Here is a 22074-nt window from a genome sequence, read left to right as displayed (position 1 = left end):
ATCAAAAGCAGTCACAGAAGCTTTTGTTTACTTATGAAGTGGACCCGAGTGAAATATTTCAGAAAAATATATTTCCTTACCCCCTCAAGTCCTTCATCCACTGCTCCACACTCTGACCCCCACCTCCACAAGGCTGTACAAGTTGTTTTCTTGTTCCTCCTCATTTTTGCACTTATGATCTTTACCCTGACAACCATCCCAAAGTACTACAGCGTACTTCCTACTGCTTTAGATTCAAGCATTAATCTGACAATTTTTACCCATGCCTGCATGTAACCTAGTATCCTCTGGTATTGGTGGTACAGAACTCTTACAGAAATTAGACAAGCAAGCTCGGCTCTTTTCTTTATAAACTGTTCAATCAATTTGTAGCTAGTAATTGCAATAAATCTAATTCAGGACTTCCATACACAGAGTCAACGCTTCCATAACAAAAAGGCACTCAGCTTCTGAGCAGATGACCACAGTTTGACAAGCTCCCTTCCTTAATAAGCCTTCACTTTTCAGCTGACTCTCCAATACCATCAGTTCTTAACTAGAGAAGTGTTGCTGCAAATAGGTACTTGTTTGAAGGGACAAAATGAGCCCCTCCGCCCAGATATCAGAAGAAACTGAGTGGGGAGAGCTACAACACCAGCTTATTACTCCTGTTCATGCAGGATCACTCATTGGTCATGTGCCTTCTTTAGCCAAAAGATCAGAGAATTACTTGAATTAGGGAAGAATCTTTGAGAAGTATAGATGTCTGAAACAGGACTTGCATCAGCTGCAGGTTCATTCCACAGAGCAGGACACTGAACCAGAGCCTCAGATCCTTGCGGGTCTCAGTGGCAAAAGTTTCACCACCTGAAGACATCTTCGACATCTAATGCCCACCAGAACTGGGTCACCAAGGCTTAAAAGCAAGCCTACGAGGCTAGTCAGCTACATATGAAACAGTGGTACTTTAGCACACAAAAAGTTAGGAGTTGCTCTAAGGATTTATTAAACCAGCTTGACTGCAGCATCCTCTTGGCTGATGCATGCCAGAAGATCAGCATATGCTACATCCTAGTTAATCTTCCACAAGTGGTTTTAAAATTCTACCACTGTCTGAGAGTTGCACTTTAAGAGTCAAAGGCTGTGCTTTTAAGACTAAGTTAGAGCCTTCATTTCCTTTGTAACTTGGGGCATTTTAGCTCAGTTCGCTTCGCCGACTTGGTTTCCTCCAGGGAGGAAAAGAGGAAGCTTCTGTCTTGCAGAAAGGAGCAGGACTGCAAAAATCCAAGTGTCTTTTCAAATTCCATTACCTCAGTTAAATTAGTTTCGAAATGGTGTAACTGATAGCCTCCAAGCAAAACAAAAGCAGTCTAGGAGTTCTGCAGATCTCATTAGAGCCCAAATTTGACAAAGGGACTCCCAGCAGCAAGTGACCCGGAGGCTGCAGCACAGCCTCTCCGCCTTACTCCAAGAAAAGCCGCCGCCCGCAGCGACTCCGACAGCCCACGCCGGGCTCTCCTCGCCCCGGCAGCCCCGGGACAGGCGGCATCACCCACCGCAGCTCCCGCCTGACCGGCGAAGTGCGGGGAGGGAGTCGGCGGGATGTCCCGGCTAGCTCCCCACCACCCACTACACCCCAGAGCCACAGCAACCCCCAAAATCCCCCTCCCTGAGGAGCAAAGGCGCCCATGCCAGGCCCGCCCTACCCCCGGGGGTACTAGCCCGCGGCCCCGGGCAGGGCAGACCCCCCCCCCCCCCCCCGCCATTTCACGTTCACCTCGGGGGCGGCCTGGCCCACCCGCCGCGGGCAGGGCCGAGCCAGTCCCACATAGGGAGAAAGCAGAAGCCCCACACGGAGGCTGCCCCCGGTCCCCTGCGAGTGGAGAAGCCACCCCGGCCAGCGGCGCTACCCGCGCACCCGGCGGCCGCGGCCCCGCCCGGCCCCTCGCCCGGGCTCCCCCCCTTACCTTCCGCCATGTTGGGTCCGGGGCCGCGGCTCTCGCGAGAGCCGCCGCCCGCCCCGCCGCCCGAGCCAGGCGCTCTCGCGAGACCAGCGGGACACCCCCCCGCTCCGCTCCGGCCGCCGCCTGCTCTCAGCGGGAACCCCCGGGCACGCCGGGCTGGGGTTGGCACCGCTCCGCTTTATAGCGGCGGCTTCTCCCCGCCTCAGCCAGCGAACGGCCCCCTGGGAGCCAGCCGGCGGCCCGGCCTCGGCCCGGCCTCGCCCCGCCCGCTCCCCGTCCCCTCAGGAGGCGGCGGGGCCCACCGGCGTCCGGCTCTGCTCCTGAGGCGTTTCGCCCGGGAGCGCCAGGAGGCAGCCGGCGGCTGGTTTTAACCGCTCTGGGGTTTCTCTTCCCTCCCCCCCCCTCCTCCTCCCCGAGATAAGGCGCCTTGTCCGGGCGATCCGGCCGTTGAACAGCGCGATGGCCGCGTTTGCAGTAAAACACCGACGGCCAGAGCCGGAGGGCTGGGAAACGCGGGAGAAAACCGCCCGGCGCCAAGGGAGAACGCAGCCGGGGCCAGGGCATGACGGCCGCCTTCGCTTCACCTGCGGTTCGGCCTGCACTGAAAGCCACCGGCGTGCACTGGCTTTAGCGCACCCCAAAAGCAACATGTGCCTTCTCCTGCGCACCCAGTTCCAGCAGAGCTAATGGAAGTGCCAGCATGGGTTTGCAATCTGATGGGGTCCCTTGAGCGCTTGGCTTTTACTCGAATCATCGTTACTTCAGTTCCTGCATGTATTGCTTTTGTTCCAGAGTCAACAGTCCTAGCACCCGGATCTGGGCCCAGTGGGTAAAAAGTGTGGTTGAGAGTCAAGACGGGCAACAACCCAGTAACAGTAACAGGACATTTTCCGCAGCCATGTGTACAACAGAGCTGGCTGACCCTCCACTGTTTTCATTGCTCATGAACTTTCCTGCCTCTATGCAACAGAAATACCAAAACACTCTATGCTGATCCAACAGCAATTTTTCTGTTTGCTTTAGAGAGTAAATTTCAAATAACTGTTTGAACACATTATGCACAGTGTCGTTTTACAGATGTAATTTTTTCCTGACTTCACCATTAAGTGATCTTTGAAAAGTCGCTCTGCCTCATATCTTAGTTTTCTGTGCCCATTGGATAAAACAGCAAAACCAGAACAAGGCCTAGGCGAGCCAGAGACTGTAGTTTTCTAGACATAGCACGAAACACGACCTGTCTCATTTTTCGCAGCTCATTGACAACGTAGCTAACTTAAACCACTGCTTTATGGGTACTATTGATCATCTTGAGTAACTGCAAGGAAACAGTTATTGCTGCCTGATCACATTTAGTCTTAGTTGAATTTCTGAGTAGCGACCGAGATCAGATTTCAAACAACTGCTATGTTTTGCACCTGGGGAATCGGCAATCTCATCTGTTGAGGATTTGCCTGGGCAGGAAGTGGTCTTGTTACAGCCTCTCTTTAAAACCCCGGCACCTTCTGGTTTGGTTTGAAATCACTCATACATGCTTCTGAAGATATGCAGAAATTATAAGACTCGTGGTGCTCCTGTTTGCTTTGTGATGGCACCGTACAAGAGCAGTGCACCAGATGGTACAGATGCAGTAAAAAGTCCACCCCCCATCAGCCTACCAAAAAATGAAAATACACTTATAATCACTTCAAATTTAATGTTCACCATTTATTGATCATCTAGTTTCAGTAAGCGTTTTCTAGGCATCACAGCAGGAAAGAATTTTAGCATGACAGCTGAACAGCCCTTCTGGTTTTTACAGAGATCTTCTCTGATGCATAAGGGGCAGCATGGAGTAATATAAAAAAGGAATTAGGATGGCTGTACTACTTTGATATTTATTAGAATTCCATGCTCTTCTTTCCTTTTCCCCCAGTGATGCAGTGTTATCTGGAAAGCAGGCCACCACGTGTTGGGGGAAAAAACAGCACAAAAACTCAGCCATAATTACAAGCCTCCAGAGAACTAGAAAAGTGTAATTGATCATCCGGTATGCTGACAGCCTACATAAACCAAACTAGATACAAGATCTTGGTACAAGTGCAACTGAGTAAGAATGCTGGTTTACTTGATTGTTCAACAAGCATTGTAGTACTACTTGTACATACTCCGTCTCTTCAGTGGCGTTCCTATCTTGAGGCTAAGCAGAAACTTCTGGTCATAACAGTAATCATAGCCAGATCCCTTTCACGTGTGGGGCAAGAACAAACAAAAAGCCAACTGTGATCAGAGAAAAGTTAAATAGGCCATTTCCATGCCCGCCAGAGGCTTTCTACAACCTGGACATTTGGCACCAGACCCTTAGCTACCTCCTTCATTAAGTCATTGGGCATTAGCCATACCTGCAGCTTGTATGTCTTAACAGTATCCCACAGTAACATTGCTTCCTTTGGAATATCTGGGTCATGTGGACTCACAAACCATCTGGGTAAGCCAAACAGAAGTGAGTTTATACTTGAATAATTTACGAAGAGGGGAACCAACACTGCTGTGGAATTAACAGTTCTTCCATACTACTGATGCAAGACTAACATTTCCAGGCCTACCCCTTAAAGAACAAACAAGGTTCTGGAGAGCAAATGAAAAAAATAAAGCTTTAAACTGTTTTGTGAAGTTTACAGATGAGTCAGTTGTGACCTGTATGTATTACTTAGGAAGACAAAACAGAACACTGTTGAACTTGCTGAAAGCAGCAAGTACCAATTATCTTGAATTGCTGCCAGCTCTTCAGATACACTGTGGAAAGGGAAAAGGGCAGCCCATAGAGGAAGAAGTCCACTGCTAGGTTTAGGAAGAGTAGCTTCTTCCCAATGTTTTGTTTATGGAAAAAAATGGCACCATGCCACTGAAATTCTGCACAGTCCCAACTCTTAGATAAGTGAAAAAGGGTAGCCAGCTGGTGGGCAAGAAACCTCCTCTCAAGCAATTTTAGACAAGCACTCAAATGGGAACTAAAATCAGCTGTTGTGCCTGGGCACTAATAGCTCTGAAGTACTGCACACATCTGCCTGCCTACATGAGCAGGCTATCCAATTAAAAGCAAATTTAACTTAATGATTTCTCAAAATAATTAGTTACCAAATATGTAAATGTGGACATTAAACACATCTATGTTTATCTAAACCACCTGCAGGAGGAAGTAATACCTTTACTTGTAAGTCATCTTATACTTACTAAAGGGCTTTTTTGTCCCATATGGCTGTCTTGCCACTAATAACTGTCATCTCCTTCCACACCAGCCCACCCCTCAAGAAACCTATAATATATGCCTTTTAGCATATGCATGTTGCACAGCAACCCAAAACAAAGTCCAGCCAGACAGAAAATTAGTACTGAAGGCTTCTTACAAGATGACTCTTTAACACTGGAACTCTTGATTTATTAGTGGGTTACTCTGTGCTGTTAAAAGCCATGGTAAACATGTGACAGAACAGAGAACAGTCAAGTATTTGCGAGTTCCTCTACAAAGTTTCTTTGGTAGAAAGGTATTTCAGGTAGGCTTGGAGAACTCTTGTTACTGGATACTCCGAGATTAGTATTTGCTCCCTAGAGGACCAAAGATGGTTACAAGAGGAAGAAAGGTGTGTGGTGTTTGCTTTTTAATTATTTCAAGATTAAATACAGTACGTAAAACTCAACAAATGTTTGCTGATGTTATGTTGTTGAAGATGGTCAGGTAAGTTGTGCTCCAACTGCAGTTACCCTTCCTATTTAGGTACTCAAGACAGCCAGTTTGACACATTATTATTGGAAAAAATTATATTTTTGGAAGAACTCACTACAGAAGGTGACAGAATTCCAAAAATCAAATTACATGAAAATATACATCGCAATTTTCTTTGTACATTAGGTGAGGAAAACTCTGAAGTGGAAGGCAAAGAATATGAAGGGCCACAGAAAAGAGAAAAGGGAAAAGGAGGGAAACTATTTTTGATACCAAACCCAGAAGTTAGTAATTTGAAAGCCTACAGCTGTGCATGCTTGAACTCAACCTTGAGAAAAAACAAGCCTCCCCCCCACACACCCCACCCCACAAACAGGCAATGAAAAAGGAAGAGAAAAAAAAAAAATCACCCATAAAAAGCAGCTCATTTCTATCCTGGACTAACTTAGTCAACTGAACTTCCAAATGAAAGCACTCAAGTCCCTTGGAAGTTAAAAATCCAGCAGGCTGCTCAAGGGTGCTCCATGGCCAGTTTTATTGCTATACCCAATTCAAGAAGTATGTGCAATTGGGTTTAGAAAAGGAGTGGGAAGGGGACAAAAAAAAAAAGGGCAAAAAAAAAAAGCACCTTTGAGACTACAAAGGTCATCATAAAAGAAGACACAAGTAATTGACAGCAAATCCTTTCAGGGTTTAATTAGCAAAATTTTAAGTTCTGATGGGGGAAATAAAAGGGAGCACATTTCCAAAAACCAAAAAAGAGATACTAAACTTTAATAAGCAAGAGATTTTAATTAAGCCTCAGTGGGTCAAAGGAAATTAAGTGGGGAGGGAAAAAACCAAAACAACTTTATCCTAATTGGGTTTAGTTTGACATGCTTCACAAGTTGTTGTTTTTGTTGGTTTTTTTTTTTTTTCAAACTGATAGGAAACAATGAATAGGGAGAGAAAAACCTGCTAAAATCTTTAGAATTTACACGATTCTATTCCTAACTACAGACAGCATTATTTGGTACAATGTGTATTTGTGGATGTACATGAACAGTATATATATTATCCGGATCATGTTGTGCTATGTACACATCTTTACAATTCTTCCTGAAGGTTAAAGCAGTTCATTAGATTTCAAAATGCGTAATCATCTTGTGTTGGCACTTGTTAGGCTCTTGTCAGCATTGATAACTGGCATGTTTTATTGCAGCCCAGTTCCAGCCAGTGTTTGCCAACTTGTAACAACAGAAGTCCAGCAATAGGTGGGTAGAGTGCAGGAAAAAAACAGTGCCATGTTTCTCAATTGGAGACCTACAAAGAAATCACAGGTATTAAAATAAAACCCCTTGTCATCCTCAGTTATTTTAAAAATGTTAAATAGTATTTCAAGCTCAAGGAAGATAATCACTACTTGTTCAAGAACTTTACATACCTCTAAAACAGAAGATGCATAAATCCAAAACCATCACCTGAGAAAGACTTGAGTTAGTTCAGCATACTGTGTATCCAAGCTCAACTATCAGACTTTCAGGCTCCTGTTACTTGTGTTGCTTGTCAAGTGCACAGTGTGTAAACATTTGATTATTCACACATAGGGCTAAACACTTGTAGATTTAGCATTGAAACTTCTGTGCATCACTTACTGTGAGGGATGGATGCTGCTTCAACAGCAAACTGCAGTACAAAATGGCATAGCAGTGCTTCATTAAGCAGTAACACGACAGCTACCAAGTCAGACTGTGCTTGTTTGAAACCAGCTATATGGCCCCTTCTCATCCAGTTCATTGCCCATCACTCACTTAGGAGTCACCAGAACTTAGAAAAGCTTTCGCCTTCCAAAAAAGCAACACAGCCAATTACTTAAATATCTGTCATGAGCATTGTTTCACTATGGCCAAGTTTAACATGGCAACAGAGCTGAGGTTAGTTAAGGACACTCTGGAGTGTTACTCACAGTTACTCCCTTTCTCTTAGACAGAAAAAACTGTCAGCTGCATTAACAATTCTTATGCTCTAGTTACAGGCAGTTGTACAAGACATTCAGTTCCTTTGCTTAGTCTTTTGATCAATATTAAGCATTTTTCATGCTTTCTCTATACTGGAGAAATTCCATTCAATCAAAGCATTTCTGCAGAGAAGAGATACTGCAGTACTAGTTTGTCACAAGATGGAGCCTTCCCCCACCCCCAACCCCCACAATTCTTACAAAGTATAAGAAAGGAAGTATCTCCTGTACAACCTTGGTGAAGCAAAACTAACCAGCAGGAACATTTAGTAAGCTGTTCTATTTGTTCAGACAGTACAACCCCTTTAAACTACATACAGTGCTGTATTTCTCCCCCCCCAAGTTTTGTATGGTGAAGCTAACTAGTACATATGGTTTGGGGCTTCCACAGCCAAATGGGTCAGAGTAGTTTATTTGCCAAACCAACCATTAAGAAAAGACAGCTTCAACACAAAGGTCTGTTTTGCTTTGAAAAGCAAGAGTGGGAAATTATTAGCTAGTTGAGGAAGTTTTTCGTTGGCATACCAAGATTAAAGTGACCAAAGGCCAGGTATTTAAGGGCCATGTTTTAATACAGAGCTTTCTGCAAGACCTTATTGTAATTAAAAAAAGAAGTCCCATTAAAACTAGGATGAGATTGTTCAAATTAGAGTAAGTATCTTGAGTTAGAAGCTCATTTTTAACAGGGTGGCATGAAGTGCATGCATCACATCAGCTACTCTCAGGTTAAAACTTGTCCAGGCTCTCAGATATGCTACAGTTCTGTTTTCAAGCAGAATATAGCTGTTTTTCTGAAGCTATTCCTGAGTAAAAAAGTTTTTTGGGCTGCTGAAGAGAACACCACCTTTCTTGATATTATTGATGGGTAATACCTCAACTTGATCCTTTCTGATATACTAGTAGACTTTCTATTAAAATTTCCATAGATACCTGAAGCAATCCTTTCCAAATGGTTCCGAACAACCTCACTAAAGTCTTAAAACCTACATGCAACATGCCACCAACATCTGCAAGATAAACTCCATATATATATATGTGTGTGTGTATATATATATATATATATATGAACTTGAGATAGCAAGACAGGATGCTTTTAAGACTCAAACAAGTATTCTTCACAATAATGAACATGAAAGAATGATTATTCCCTTCTATTACAGCTCTAGCAACCCCTAAGCACTATTAATAAAGCAGGATGAATACTGATAAAGGGAACTTCAATTTCTGAACAGCACAAATGCAAGAGTACTAGAGAAGCAAAACAATCTTGGCAGAAGGGGCTGTTACTGCACTTGAAAATTCTTTTAGTCTTCAGTATCACATACAGCCAAAGAACTCCACTGAGACCATGCAGCTGAGAAGAAAGGTTTGGGTTTTTTTGCTTTTGAAGAGGAAAAAAAAAAAAAAAAAAAAATAGTTCAGCAACACTTAAGCAGGAAATCCTCAACTCTGGTAACTGACTTGTCTTTAGAAGGATACTTACCCTGAAAAAAGTGAAGCTACTAGCTGCTGAATAAGTGTCACTCAAAAGCAGTTTCTTGGCTTTTTCTTACACAGCGGGCAACTTTTCTTTTAAATTCTCCATTTCTGTCTTCTCTCCATTCTTTCTGTAATTGAATAGACAGCTTTCAGATGTCAGTCCTATAACAGTGTACAAGTTCTAGGAAGACTCTTGGTGTTTACATTTTCAGACATTAGCCATCTAGTCAACACCTAAATTTGCTTACAGTCATTGAGCTAGTCACTGAAAACCTGTGACATTCAGGACTTTTGAAAGCTTGCTCTGGGTTTCTACACAAGCTGCTCACAAACAAGACAGTGAGAACACAGTCTTTCCCCCTTGGGTTTTAGGCATTATCCAAGACTAACCTGATGGCTACCAATATTTCACAACTTCTAGGCTGAAATCTATTTACTTCAGCCTGCAAATGAGCAGCAAACTCAAGCTGTAGACCACAAGCTATTGTTACAGGTTAGAGAAAATGTCTTTAAACTGCAGTGATGAAAAAAGGTACACAGCTGCTGTGGAGCTAGTAGTTATTCTAGGATTTTTAGGACAGTTTCAACTCCATCTCATTCTAGCCAGGACACTCCAGGATAGAAATACAGAAGTCACAGTATTCAGAAGCACAGCAGTGTCCTTAGAAAGAAAACACCTCCTAGTTAGATATGGCTGCAAGATATTGGCTCCATGAGAGAGACCTTAACAGAATACTCAGCACACCTATGGGGATGGTCTCTGTGACAGGTATCTGATTTCAGAACTGCATAGATGAAGAACAAAGATAAAGATGAACAGGAAGATAGGCAAGAGGTAAGTCTGAACCTGGAGATGTGCACACCACGGTATCACAAAAACCCACAGGAAAAAAGTGCAGCCAGTTTAAAGTTTTTTGTGCCAGCCTTACGATGAGCTCAGATGAAAGCATAGGAGCATCATACAATGTGACTAAGGTTAACATGTTGGGTACTGCCTTACAGTTAGGCAAGAAGTGGTGAGAAAATATAAAAAAACCCTCATTTCATTAAGTTCTACGGTTCTTAGTTTTTGATATAAGCAATATATTCTTACTGCAGGGGTGAGGGAAGGGATTTAAAAAAAAAAAAAAAAAAAAAAAACACCAAAAACCAACACACACCAGTTTTACCTGAAGCAACCTAGCATGTAACACCTCTTCACCCCCTACTTGGAGTGAAGGTTGTAGCACATTTGAGTGAGAGAAAATTAGGATAACTGGCATATCCTAACATTCACCACCTCCAAGCTGACCTAGCCAGTCAGCCCATTGGAAAGCCCAGCATGTCTTATCTTTCCAGTGAAAGCACAAATAAGGCTACTAATTACATTTGTTCTTTTTCAGCAATTAATACAGCAAGCATTTGGTTCCTTGGATTGGGACATAGGACAGTTTACGCAAGATGGCTTAAGGCCAAGAAAAGCATTAAATTTGTGCCCTCCTAGCTTCAGATTCTTAAGGGTTTTTTCTGCCTTTTATATTTATAGTTCTATGAAGCAAGTGTTCAGAATTGAATAGCAAGCAAAGTTTCCAATTTGACAGCAATCTCTCCAAAAATCTTATATTAGGTCATTAACTGTTCTATTTGCTTCTCAATGTCTATTCAGGCTCCTGTCCTTCATTTTTCTCCCATTCCAAGAGACAGTACTGCAACACGCATAGTTCATTTTTCCAGGAAGCGGGTATACCCCCTGTTCCTATAATTCTGGGACCTACCTCTAACACCTTGTTCTCTTAAAACTAGAAATTAATGAAAGCAGACAAAGTATCTTTTAGTAACTGCCAAACACTGCTGCTGCAGTGAACTTGTACTCAGTAAACCAAATAGAAGACATCTTGATAACAGCTCAGATAGCAGCTCACGAGCTGCTGATTCTTCATTACCCTGATGAGTATGTTCTGGTTAAGATGAAGAGTATGCAATCTACAATCCAGCAGAAGATGCTAAGCTGCTCAAGCAGCACATTAAGTTTAAAAGTTAGTTTGAACATCTAATACCAGTCAGAAAAATAGTTGCTAGCATCCAAAGTGATGCCTCCGTACTGTCTTCACAGTCACATTTGGATTTAAGTTTTTATTCTTGCAAGCTGTGCTAGAAAATGTTGTGTTTCCTTAACACATTTTCAACCTTTATGCTAAGGTTTAGGTAAATAAATTCATAGTTTTCTATCCAACATCTCTCTCTGAGGAAAAGAAAAATCACTCCTCAAGTAGCAGGCAGAGAGTGGGGCACAATACATAAAGATTAAAAAGCTTGTGATGCTAGAAAGGTGACAAGCATAGCTAAAAGTGTAAGTTTTCTCCAGTGTTAGGCCAGCTACATTCAACATACACGAGTTTGTAAACTGAGGAATTCTAATTGTACTTTTAGCATTTCATTAATAACTTGCTCCTTCCAGTGCTCTCAGGTTTGCCAGCAGAAAACATCCATGTGTTGTCCTGGGTATTTGTTTCCACCAGTAACATGACACAAGAAGGGGAGGTCCAACGCTCAAAAGAATGTTAAATGAGGGAATTCTTCACTACAACTTTTTGTGTTTGTTTCTGTTTTTCCTTCCCTTAAGTTTGTTCCACATAAGACTATTCCCATGATGATTTTTCAGCAGAGCTCAACCACCTTTGGAAATACTAACAGCATAGCAGATGAAAGGCATCAGGAAACTGAACTCCCACCCACTTTGGGAAGGTATAGCTAGCTTGACAGAGCAGCTTAACATTCCTCCAAAGAAAACTCTGCATCTTCTGATTACCATCTCCCTTCTCCTAACTCCCCCAGTTAAAAGACCTAGAACTTCTCTTTTGTGAGAGAACAGCATGTATTAGTCACTGCTGAACCACAATTCAAGACTAATTCAAAGGAAAGCATGTTAGCATACCTCAGATGAATGGGGCCTTAAGTCTGTTCCCCTACTCCCCCCCAGAACTAAGAATTTTTTCTCTCCCCACCACAAATAGTTATTAGTCTAACTGCGATTCTGCTATAAATGCAATTCTTCTAGAGAGCTGATAGCTGTGTTTATACACTCAGGCAGAATAGGCCATGCTTCATAAACACTATGCTGCATGAAACACTTGCGTCTCACTTATGACAGAATCCTTACTGCAAATTCACCCTCGTCTTCAACTATAAAACAGGCCATTCTTCCTCACTCCTTAGCCAGTCATTCTAGTCTGTGACAACACTTCCTCCAGAGTAGAAGGCCAGATGCCCAGTGAAGCTTTCAAGTATACTCTGAAAGCACAGACCTACAGAGTCAAACCTACTGCTTAATCCATGATCCAGGAAGACTGCTGTAGAGGTGGATGCAAAAAGTCACAATGTAATTATACTGAGGGACCCCACCACATTTTCTCCTTCCATTCAAATCAATAAATCTGTTAAGAGGTTATATAATTTCCAGAACAAAAATTTTGCTGTGTTACACTAATAACATATTAGGAAACAAAAACGTTCCAGAATATGTTAACTTCTGCAGCTAAACTTAATGGCAGTTGTAACCGCTACATGTATATAGCCACACAGGATTTTACAGCCAGCTTCATTGAATTTTTTAAGACTAAAGGAGCTGAAGTTTATCCATTAAGTATCTCTGTGCACAAGTTATTTACTATAAATAAATGCATGATTGCATAGGAGAAATTAAACCCCTACCTGTGAAATTTGACAGCATCTTTCCTTTGCAATCTGTAAGAAATTTCCCAGGGCTAACAAGTAATTCTGTTTCACATCACTGCTTTTCCCAAAAACAAGGTAGCCTTAGCCTGTGATATAAAAGGTTCTTCCAAAAGTTCCTGTACTGTTTGTCAAACTAGAAGCAAAACTCCAGTGTAGAAACCTAAACTTGCAATGAAGACAACTGACAGACCCAAGAAAAATCTTACCGCTGCATCAACGTTAGCAGGAGAATCACCATTGGGATCTGCCAGCATAGAAATAACACTAATCATTATTGTTTCCACTGTGTGAATGGGAAGCCAGCGTTCCTCAGGTTTTTCATAGCCATATTTGTCTTCTCCAGGCTCATGAAGAATTGAAATGCAGACATCGCCATTCTTGTCAACTACAAAATAGAACAAGGCATATTTCAGTAATGAACACATACTGGCATTTCTTCAGGATAGTTATAGAACTGTTAATCTTCACTCCAGCTAGTCAGAAAACATGTTAGTGAAGACACTTTATAAAAAAAAAAAAGAAAGTAATTAACTATTACAGAACTCAATCTGTAATAAACAGAGCTTGGTGGAAGCCTGTTATTATGCCTGGACTTCTGGCAGAGAGGGCACATGGGGAGGAAGACCTTAATTCTGACATAATGCTGCAACTTTCAAGACTATTTAGATAGGCCTCCACTAAAGCTTTTTCTGTTAAGTTGAGCAAACTACAGAGTGACATTTTTTCCACAGCAACAGAATCAGCCGAATATTACTGCAATATATTGGAATATGATTTAAGCTGCTGGAATTAGAAACTACTTGACAAGTACTCTGATATTTCTAGAGCTAAAACTGACACAGCATCAAAATATTCCTTCTGTCCCTTATGATGGGAGCACTCTGCTTGTCTCCTCCCAGCTTTCAACATCTACAACTTCAATAATTAGAGACTGAAGAGCATTCCTCCTTCCCAGTAAAAACCCTCTTCCATTTTATTTTACCTTCCCATCTATGTCCAGCAGTCCATAAATAAATCAAACATTATGAGGAGACTTCTTTGGAAGGACTAAAAGATGCCTCCTTTCATGCTTCACCAGAGGAGGACAACCTTGGGCCTTCTATACTGAACTGCCAAGTTAGTAACACTAAGATGAAATATTTGAAGGTATAATAAAAGGCAGCTATAGAAGTCAAGTTTCTCCTCAAACCAGAATTTTGCACTTAGAAAAAAAAAAATAAAAGAAATCCCTGAACAGTTACCAAGAATTCAAGAAGCTACTTTCAGTAGCTTCTGAATATACTTTAGGAGCAGTCTTTCAAAGCAGCACTATTAAAACCTCTGCCGTGAAGAGTTTTATGAAGTGAAGATGGCAAAGTAAACGCAGAGTTTCATATTTCTAACATGAACAGAAGTGTATCCATTTGTCCTCACCGCATTTTAGTTCTTAATTGCGAAAAGAAATTGAAACTTTGACATTTCTTACCATTCGGATGCCAGATTTCTGTGATGAATTTCATTTTTGGCGGCCTCAGTGGATAGTCTTTTGGAAAAGTAAGATGAGCCTTGAAAACACCACCTTCACTGGGGAATCAAAAATATCTTAGTAGAGTTTCTTGTAAGCTTAAACTGAAGATTGGAACTTACTGATGTATCAAAAGCTCTAAGTTTACCCCTCACACAGCTTAACATCATGTTGGTAATTAACAGTACCAACATTTGCATATGCAAAGAGTTTCTAGATTGAGAAGATCCTTTCGCAAGATACTGCCAGTTCCCCAACACTATCTTTTTCAGAATTAGGATGATGTTCCAGAAGGGAAAACACACACACACAAAGGGAAAAAAAAAGAAAAAAAAAAAACTGCCAAGAAATTCACCATCTAGAATTACAACTTGCATTCTTCCTCCCAGTACATTTATTAACAGCAAAAAAAAAAGTATTGCCAGTAACTCCCCTTCTCAGGTACAGCCCAGCAGATACCTGTTTATTTTCTTCCTTTAGGCACATCAGTCCTAATTTCTTGGTATCAGCCTGCAGCAGTAAGCCTCAGTGAAAAGTTACTGAAAGCTGTATAGTGTCTACAGCAGTACTTTGTAAAAAGACTTCCAATACTACCTTTTCAAGGCTAAGCTAAAGTGACTCAGACATGACAGTGAGGTGTTCTGCATTACAGTTACCCACTAAACTGGAAAACAATAATAAATAAGAGACATCCAGTTTTTATGTGGAGTTACATGCCCATATTTAACTAAGGTAACAGTGTGTTGGTTTTTTTCCTTTTTTAAATAGCTAGGTTTCAATACCCAGGAATAGTCCCTTTTGAAATATGGGAAGGCCTATATTAAATGGAAAGCCTTACAGATGGAATACCTCACAAATTTAAGTACTGTAACATTTGCCCTGCCATGTCATTTCTCATAATTGAAGTTTGTAACAAAATTTGAAATTGCAAAGGCACAGAATACAAAAACTGGAACATAACCTCCAAAGAAGGTGGCACAAGGTGTGCAATGACAAGCTACTTCTCAGTAGCCACACAGACAAAAGAATTGGTGTAGAAAAACCTGTTCGTGCCTTTTTTTTTTCCCCTGTATCTGTAAATGAGTAGAAGCCAGTATCCAAAGCCCACAGGCTACTGAGAAAATAACAAGTTTTACCCCCACGAACCAAAAGATGTGCAATTCTAGCAAGTGTCTCAAAAAAAAAAAACCAACAAAACCAACCCCCAACCCCAAAAAGCACTAGAACCAAGTGACTTGGCTCTTAAAATAAAGCAGCTGAGGGGATCTGAACCCACAGCATTCCTTTTCCAGAAGATTTAGAAAGGGCAGTTTCCAAAGAGTCCTTGATCCTAGAAAGGGTAAGAATTCCAGAAACACTGGCTATTTTAACATCCATACTAGTCAAGACAAAGAAGAGTTAGGTTACAGTTGCTGATAGCCCCAAACCAGTTAAGTCCTTTCTTGCAAAGAGAAAAAGTTCTTCTTTCCCTTTTTGAAGGAGCAGATCCTAAAGCTACTAGGCTGTATGGCATCCCTGGTTGCTCCTCATCATCTACATATAAATGCAGGTCTTTAATCTGATACACATTAGAAACCAGTTAATGAAGTACAGCTGTCAATTAAGGGAGGTCAGTACCATTTTTTGCAATATTCCTGATACAAGGGTCTCTGTCAGTAGTCATGCACTGAGTTTAAAGTCTTTTTAGGTAAACTCGGAATAAAGTGAGACCAGGAATGACACTGAAGTTTGAAAATTTTGAACCGCCTGGTTAAGGTAAACTATTATGTTCTACTGTCCTCATAAAAATGGACCAGGGAAGAAGGATTCGGTATAATACTACCTTGAAAAGCAGCAAGTAGGGACTGGAACAGAAGAGAGCTTCTTGGCTAAAAGCCTCAAAACAAGCTCAGCACCTTACTGAAGTGAGGAAAAAATGCTATTGCAATTTTTAACATGTGAGAAGAGGTTCAATTAAAACCAGTATTTCTTTACTGACAGTATTTATAAAATGGCCATGAGAATATAACAGAGCCACTAGAAGACTGTTCAGAAGAGGTCAACAGAAGTTGGAGAATCCATCTCATGCAAGACTTGAGAATCACAATGTAGTGAGCTTGAGGAGAAGCAAAGCAATTCAATTACTGTGCTTAAGTACTTATTCAGAAATCTGCAGACAGAGGTATACAGCAACTTCATGTTGGAACTAAAACTGACCTCAAGTAAATGTCACTAGGCTTTTTGTATCAGTAATTTACCACTGGAACAGCTTAATGAAGGAGAACAGAGTTCATCTTCAAAAGCTACACTTTAAACTGACTTCTTCTGGGCATAGAACCTTTTCCCAGGAGCTAGAGTAGATTACCATATATAATCTCTATGAGAAAGAAAAATCGTTCTCTCGATTTGCCAGAGCTCTTTTAAAAAAAAAAAAAAAACCCACACATAAGAAAAACCCCCAAAACCCCACCAAACCAAAAATAACCCCAAAACCACACAACAAATCAACCACACTGCATCTGCCAGAGTGCATATATAGGTATATTCATGTATATAGCAGTGCAAAAACACAGCTAACTTAAAGTCCAAGAAAAGAAGTTATTGTATGAACTGCATAGTTTTGTGTTCAAATGTCCATTAAAGAACCCAGTCCTTAGGATAAAGATATAAGCTTTTTGAATGAAGCCCACCGTGCAAGGTTTGCCAACAATTCAGATTTGATCAACCCCAAAGTACTCTAGGTCACACTAGAAAGTTCTCCCACCTCAAACTGGCAAGACTTGAGGCTAATTCTACGGTCTGCTGCAGTTTCCTCAACTACATCCCTCTTGAATATTTTCCTACAAATCACCAGCATGAAGGTGTAATGGTTTAAAACTGTACTATCAGCTAGAGCCTCACAGCAATAACAGCAAATAGTGGGTTATACGTGCCTTACCTAAGTGAGTAAGAAAACAGAAGCTTTCTTGAAGTATAGCTTATTCTTCCTCATTTCTACACAAGTACAAAGGGATCAGTGTTGCATTTTCGCAGGAGAGCAAAGCAGTTTAGAACTTCTATATAGCAAATTCAGCTATTTACAGGTGTTTTACTAACAACAGAACAGCATTACCTAACTTAGTATGAAGATTTAGGTTAACTTCTACTCACTTAGACCAAACTGGAACTAGCACATCCGAGTTCACTTAAGTTTCTGTATAAGTATCAGTACTTACTATAGTGTATCTGGAGGACCAATAATAAGGACTTCCCATCGATAAAGATCATTGTCATCTATTAAGCCCGCTGAAAAGCCTTCCACTGGATTTTTGTTGAGCTCTGTGTAGGAAAAAGAATTTAAGAGTGACTTTAGGTGTCTATGATATGCATTTGCTGTTTTTGCTCATGCCTCTATACGTGACCAAAAACCCCATGACTTTCAGTGATTTGGCGACTACTGATAAGATTTGTGGCCTGGGTGATTATCCTCAACTCCCTACCACACACAACAGCATGCTGCCAGAGCTGAGACCCATAGTCCGACTCTAAAACTATCTAAGAACATCATGAGCAGAAGGGGCAAAACTCAGAACTGCGGGACATGGTCTGTGTGCAAGTCAGAAAACAGATCATCTACTAATAAAAAAAGCCATACTGCTTTATAAGAACCCTGAGGAGCCAGATTAAACTGAAGTCTATCTTTAACTCTAGAAAATATTAAACAGAAGAACAAAGTCACACTATGTTTTCATTTAAAACTAACATCCTACTTCCCTTAAATGATTTCTTTCAGAATCTGAAAGTATTTGAGACCTGTGCCCAGTGCATTCTGGAGACAGTGATTTATCTGAACTGCTATAAGACAGCATAGAAGATAAGGTGTTATGCTGTTTAGGTTATGGGGTGTTTATTTTTTCTTTTGTTTCACAGTTTTATCCACTAGTGATAAGCAATACAGGATTCTAAGTTTATAGGCTTCTTCATATAGTTACTGCCAGATAGAAGGCTCATCTGGAAATAGCTGTGCAAAAATCAGACATAGATGTAGAGTCTACTGAGTTTGTTTTCACCCTGCTCCAGGAAAAAGCCTAAGATTTGGAAATAAACACCTCAAATGAGTTCTGTCTAAAATTCAACTGGGGGAGGGAGAGAATGTCTCTTTACCAACAGCTTCGGGTCAAAAACTAATTTAAATGCCATATTGATGCCAAAATTAAATTCTTGATCCAGAGTTTCCAACAGTACATAGGGGAGAAGTTATTCCTCCAACTGGTCAGTAATTTCCAGGTTAAATTAGGGATTTTTTGTTTTGTTTTACAATTACTACTGCATTTACTTTAACTCCTGCCTGATATTATACAGCCCCTCATTATTATATTCCACAGTAGTTAGTCTACATATTACCTCTTTATAAATCCAATAGCTCTATTTTGTGTTGATTTCTAGGCATTACAGACTTAAGTTCAGAGGTCCTTATAATCCCCTCAGATACATACAGAAGAACTTCACGTGAGAACCTTATACCTTTATGGAGAAAAGGCTACCATTAAGTCCAAACTGACTTGCCCATAAGCTTGCAGTCACTGTTTGCCAGTTAAGTTCTTCACTATTTAAGCATGGTTAAAAAAAAATGCAAGAAGAATCAAGTCACAGAAGAGTCTATGTCCACACAGGGAAAAGAGAATGCTCAGCTTGCATGAAGGCCCAAGGTCCTGAAGAGGTAGATAGCAGGAATACCAACTTTGTTTGGTCATTGGTAATTCAGAAGCAAATTTATCCACATAGATGACTCAATGCTAAAATCCCAAGAAACATATTGGAAGGGCTTTTCTTAGCAGCTACTCAGCAAGGGTTTGGTCAATCGAGGAGGCCAACCATTCACTCTCCAAGTTGCAGGACAAAGACTTAGGTATTGAACCAAATCATGTTTTCTCAAGACGATGCCTGAAACAAATGGTAGTATCACAGGCTCTTTAACCAAGATGCAAACTTCAAAACCAAAAACCATAGCATGGCCACACCTCCACTAAGCAGACCAATTTTCACCCTCTGGCATCTATGAAACTGTGGAAACAGCTGCATAAGCTTGAGTAACAGTTGTATTTAATTTTAGGTGAAAAGGGCAGAGAGACTAGGTAAGTATCTCACATGAATTAAGGACTTCACCACTACCTCCATACTCTAGACATTCCTCCAGCATCAGATATTAAAAGTTCCACCACATTAGTAGTTGAATATAACCTGCTTTTTCCATGCAGGATTTTATATTAAAAAAATTGTCTATTGCTTGTGCAAAAAAACCACCTCTGTTCAGGACAATTAAGTCATCCTTTCAAATATTATATTAATATTGTAATACAGAATATCCAGCATAACAACTACAGAAGTCAACAGAAAGTGAAAATATTAGAGTATCTCACCTTAAGACTTCTAAACTTGAATTTAAGCCTGAAAAAACACAAATTTTTGCATTTCCACAGGGAGAAGAGGGTTTATGCCAAGTTCTGTATAAGCTGCTCTAACTGAAGCTGCTTACACTTAGCTTCCTTATTGTTTGATAGTTATCACTTCTCATTGATAAGACAGTAAACAAGCCTGCCAGAAATTAAGACTCTGGAAAATTCAGCATGCTTCTCTCTTATTTAAATATGCCACACTATTTTTGAGTCCAACATACACATTTTCTCTCTTATTTCTTGATTCATGCTATTTCAATTTCTTGTTACATCTGTCTCAGCCTCCAAATAATTTTTTTTATCCTTAAGTCCTTTGAAACATTGTTCATGTACTTGTTCCAAATGAAAGCCAGCTCCTACACTCTGACTCATACCTAAGACTTTGCAGCACTATATTGCAAGACGTCTTGTGAGAAGGAATAAGATTGCTGGATGCCAACTCTTGTAATGCAGAAAATCTGTAAACTGTATGAAAGGGAGAGCCATTGACAAAAATCTTCAGTTACAGCAGTTATGGAGATTTGCTTAGTGGATGTTGCCTATGAAGCAAATTATGATGTTACTTCTTTTACAGGAGGTGGCATCAGTCTCCGCTTGTACAAGGTTCTCATTTTCGTTCCACAGTAGCAATACTGAAGGATTGTTCAAATACCTACTGCTTGCATAAATACTTTAACTTGAGGTAAAACAATGGATATAAGCTCAGGCCCCTTCTCCACTAGAGGTATGTAGAATTACCATAGGCAAGTTAAAATGAGCTTTTCCATCCAGATTATTTATGCTAAACTGAACATCAACTAATGGCTGGTTGGCAGACAAAAAAGGAAATCTCAGGCAAGTTTCAAACTGGGACATGAAAAACATCACCCTTGGCTGCCTTACCATGGATAGCTAAGAGCAGCTACTCATTAAAACTTGCGAACACTGAAGCCTAGGGTTTGTTTGGTTTTGGTTTTTTCCCCTGGATATAGCCAATGCTGCATACCAGAAAAGTTAACTAGTAGTACCACCTATCTCTTACCTATCTCTTCATGAGCTGAGACTCACACAGTAGTGAAATCCATGCACCAAAATCCCAAATGAAAAGTGATGCCATCATGGCAAGAAAGGAGCACACACAGTGTGCTCACAGTCACAGAAGTCTGCTGCTAGGCAGAGGGACTGCTGCCCACCAACCGGAGCCTCTGGTGACACTGACACTGCACTCAAGAAAATGAGACACCTGTTCTCTGCGTCTGTCATTTCCTACCAACTACAGTAGTTAACTACTTGCAGCCTGAACAGTTTTCCTAGATGAACACATGGATGATGAATATGCTTCATAAAGCAAAGGATTCAATTCCCTCCTCCAGGCAGGAAGAGGGGAAACAAGCTCTTGGTGCAGGTCCTCTACAAAGCCCTGTTGAAAAGCTAGCCTACAAATCCTAGAAAAGCAGAGAAGTCAGACACCTATAAAGAACAGGATCCCTTTACGTTGTTTTTTCAACGCTTAGTTTTTCTTTGATAATTTTTGTTTAGCTAAAGATATGATGGACTTTTTAAACATAAATGAGTACATTAACACATTTCCATCACGTCCTTGCCTAAATAAGTGCAATTTACTTGCTACTACTGTATATTACACTCTATGGCTTAGTACTTCTGCCAATATTTTCTACATTTCTGATAGTTTAATATAATAGAAATTTTTCTTCCCAGACAAAAAAAAAATTATCTTACATTCAGTCTAGAAGCAGTTTCAGGTAGAGTCCTTCGCAGCTCAAGCAGCAGCCAACAGCCAAAGCAGCACAAACCTGGACAGCTGCCAAGCAGCAACATACTGGGAACAGAATCCTGTGGCTGCTTATAAATTAGACATTCAGTTCCTTTAATCCCAGTCCTGAACCAATACCTGATCTGGGAGGTGAAGAAGACTAAAGGCCCATAATCCAACAGAGTTAAGTCCAGAACAGAGTTTAACGTTCAGTGCCTACTGTACCACATCATCTGTCAACACAACACAGTCCTGCTTTAGCATTTTAGCTCTTACTAAAGCAGAACTAAGTTACCATTGCCTTAAACTTGAGCCAACACAGTACCATAAAGCTGTGCTTCCAGTTTCCGTGTTTAGTTTACACCAAGCTACTGATGTTCCCTCACTCACTAAAACTGCCTTTATATAAGCCAAGAGACTTTCACCAATCCAAAAGCAAAACAGCGTCAACAAAAATGACTAAGCAGAAAGAACCCCATGGCTACATGGAGCAGCTATGTACGGCATCTAAACTTTTCAGTTTGATGTTTCACCCAGCCAGCCACTGCATATGAACACTTCAGAGTATTTT

At 40.9% G+C, this 22074-nt stretch overlaps 2 protein-coding genes across 2 annotated transcripts in view; both read right to left on the bottom strand.

The window, feature by feature from the left end:
* The window catches only part of ANKFY1 (ankyrin repeat and FYVE domain containing 1), a 35674-nt gene extending 33137 nt beyond the window's left edge, over positions 1–2537 (bottom strand). Inside the window, exon 1 of the mRNA XM_030029049.2 lies at positions 1947–2537. Within this exon, the coding sequence (XP_029884909.1) occupies positions 1947–1956 (10 nt within the window). The 5' untranslated portion in view covers positions 1957–2537. The remainder of the gene's footprint in view (positions 1–1946) is intronic.
* Positions 2538–3626: 1089 nt separating this feature from the next.
* UBE2G1 (ubiquitin conjugating enzyme E2 G1) overlaps positions 3627–22074 on the bottom strand; it is a 29516-nt gene continuing 11068 nt past the window's right edge. The window contains 5 exon segments of the mRNA XM_030028124.2: positions 3627–6945; positions 9123–9246; positions 13039–13217; positions 14298–14395; positions 17531–17633. Of these exon segments, the coding sequence (XP_029883984.1) occupies positions 9160–9246; positions 13039–13217; positions 14298–14395; positions 17531–17633 (467 nt within the window). The 3' untranslated portion in view covers positions 3627–6945; positions 9123–9159.

Source organism: Aquila chrysaetos, chromosome 10 (genome assembly GCF_900496995.4).
Source record: "Aquila chrysaetos chrysaetos chromosome 10, bAquChr1.4, whole genome shotgun sequence".
Lineage (NCBI taxonomy): Eukaryota > Metazoa > Chordata > Aves > Accipitriformes > Accipitridae > Aquila > Aquila chrysaetos.
This window is presented reverse-complemented; position numbering and strand designations above follow the sequence as displayed.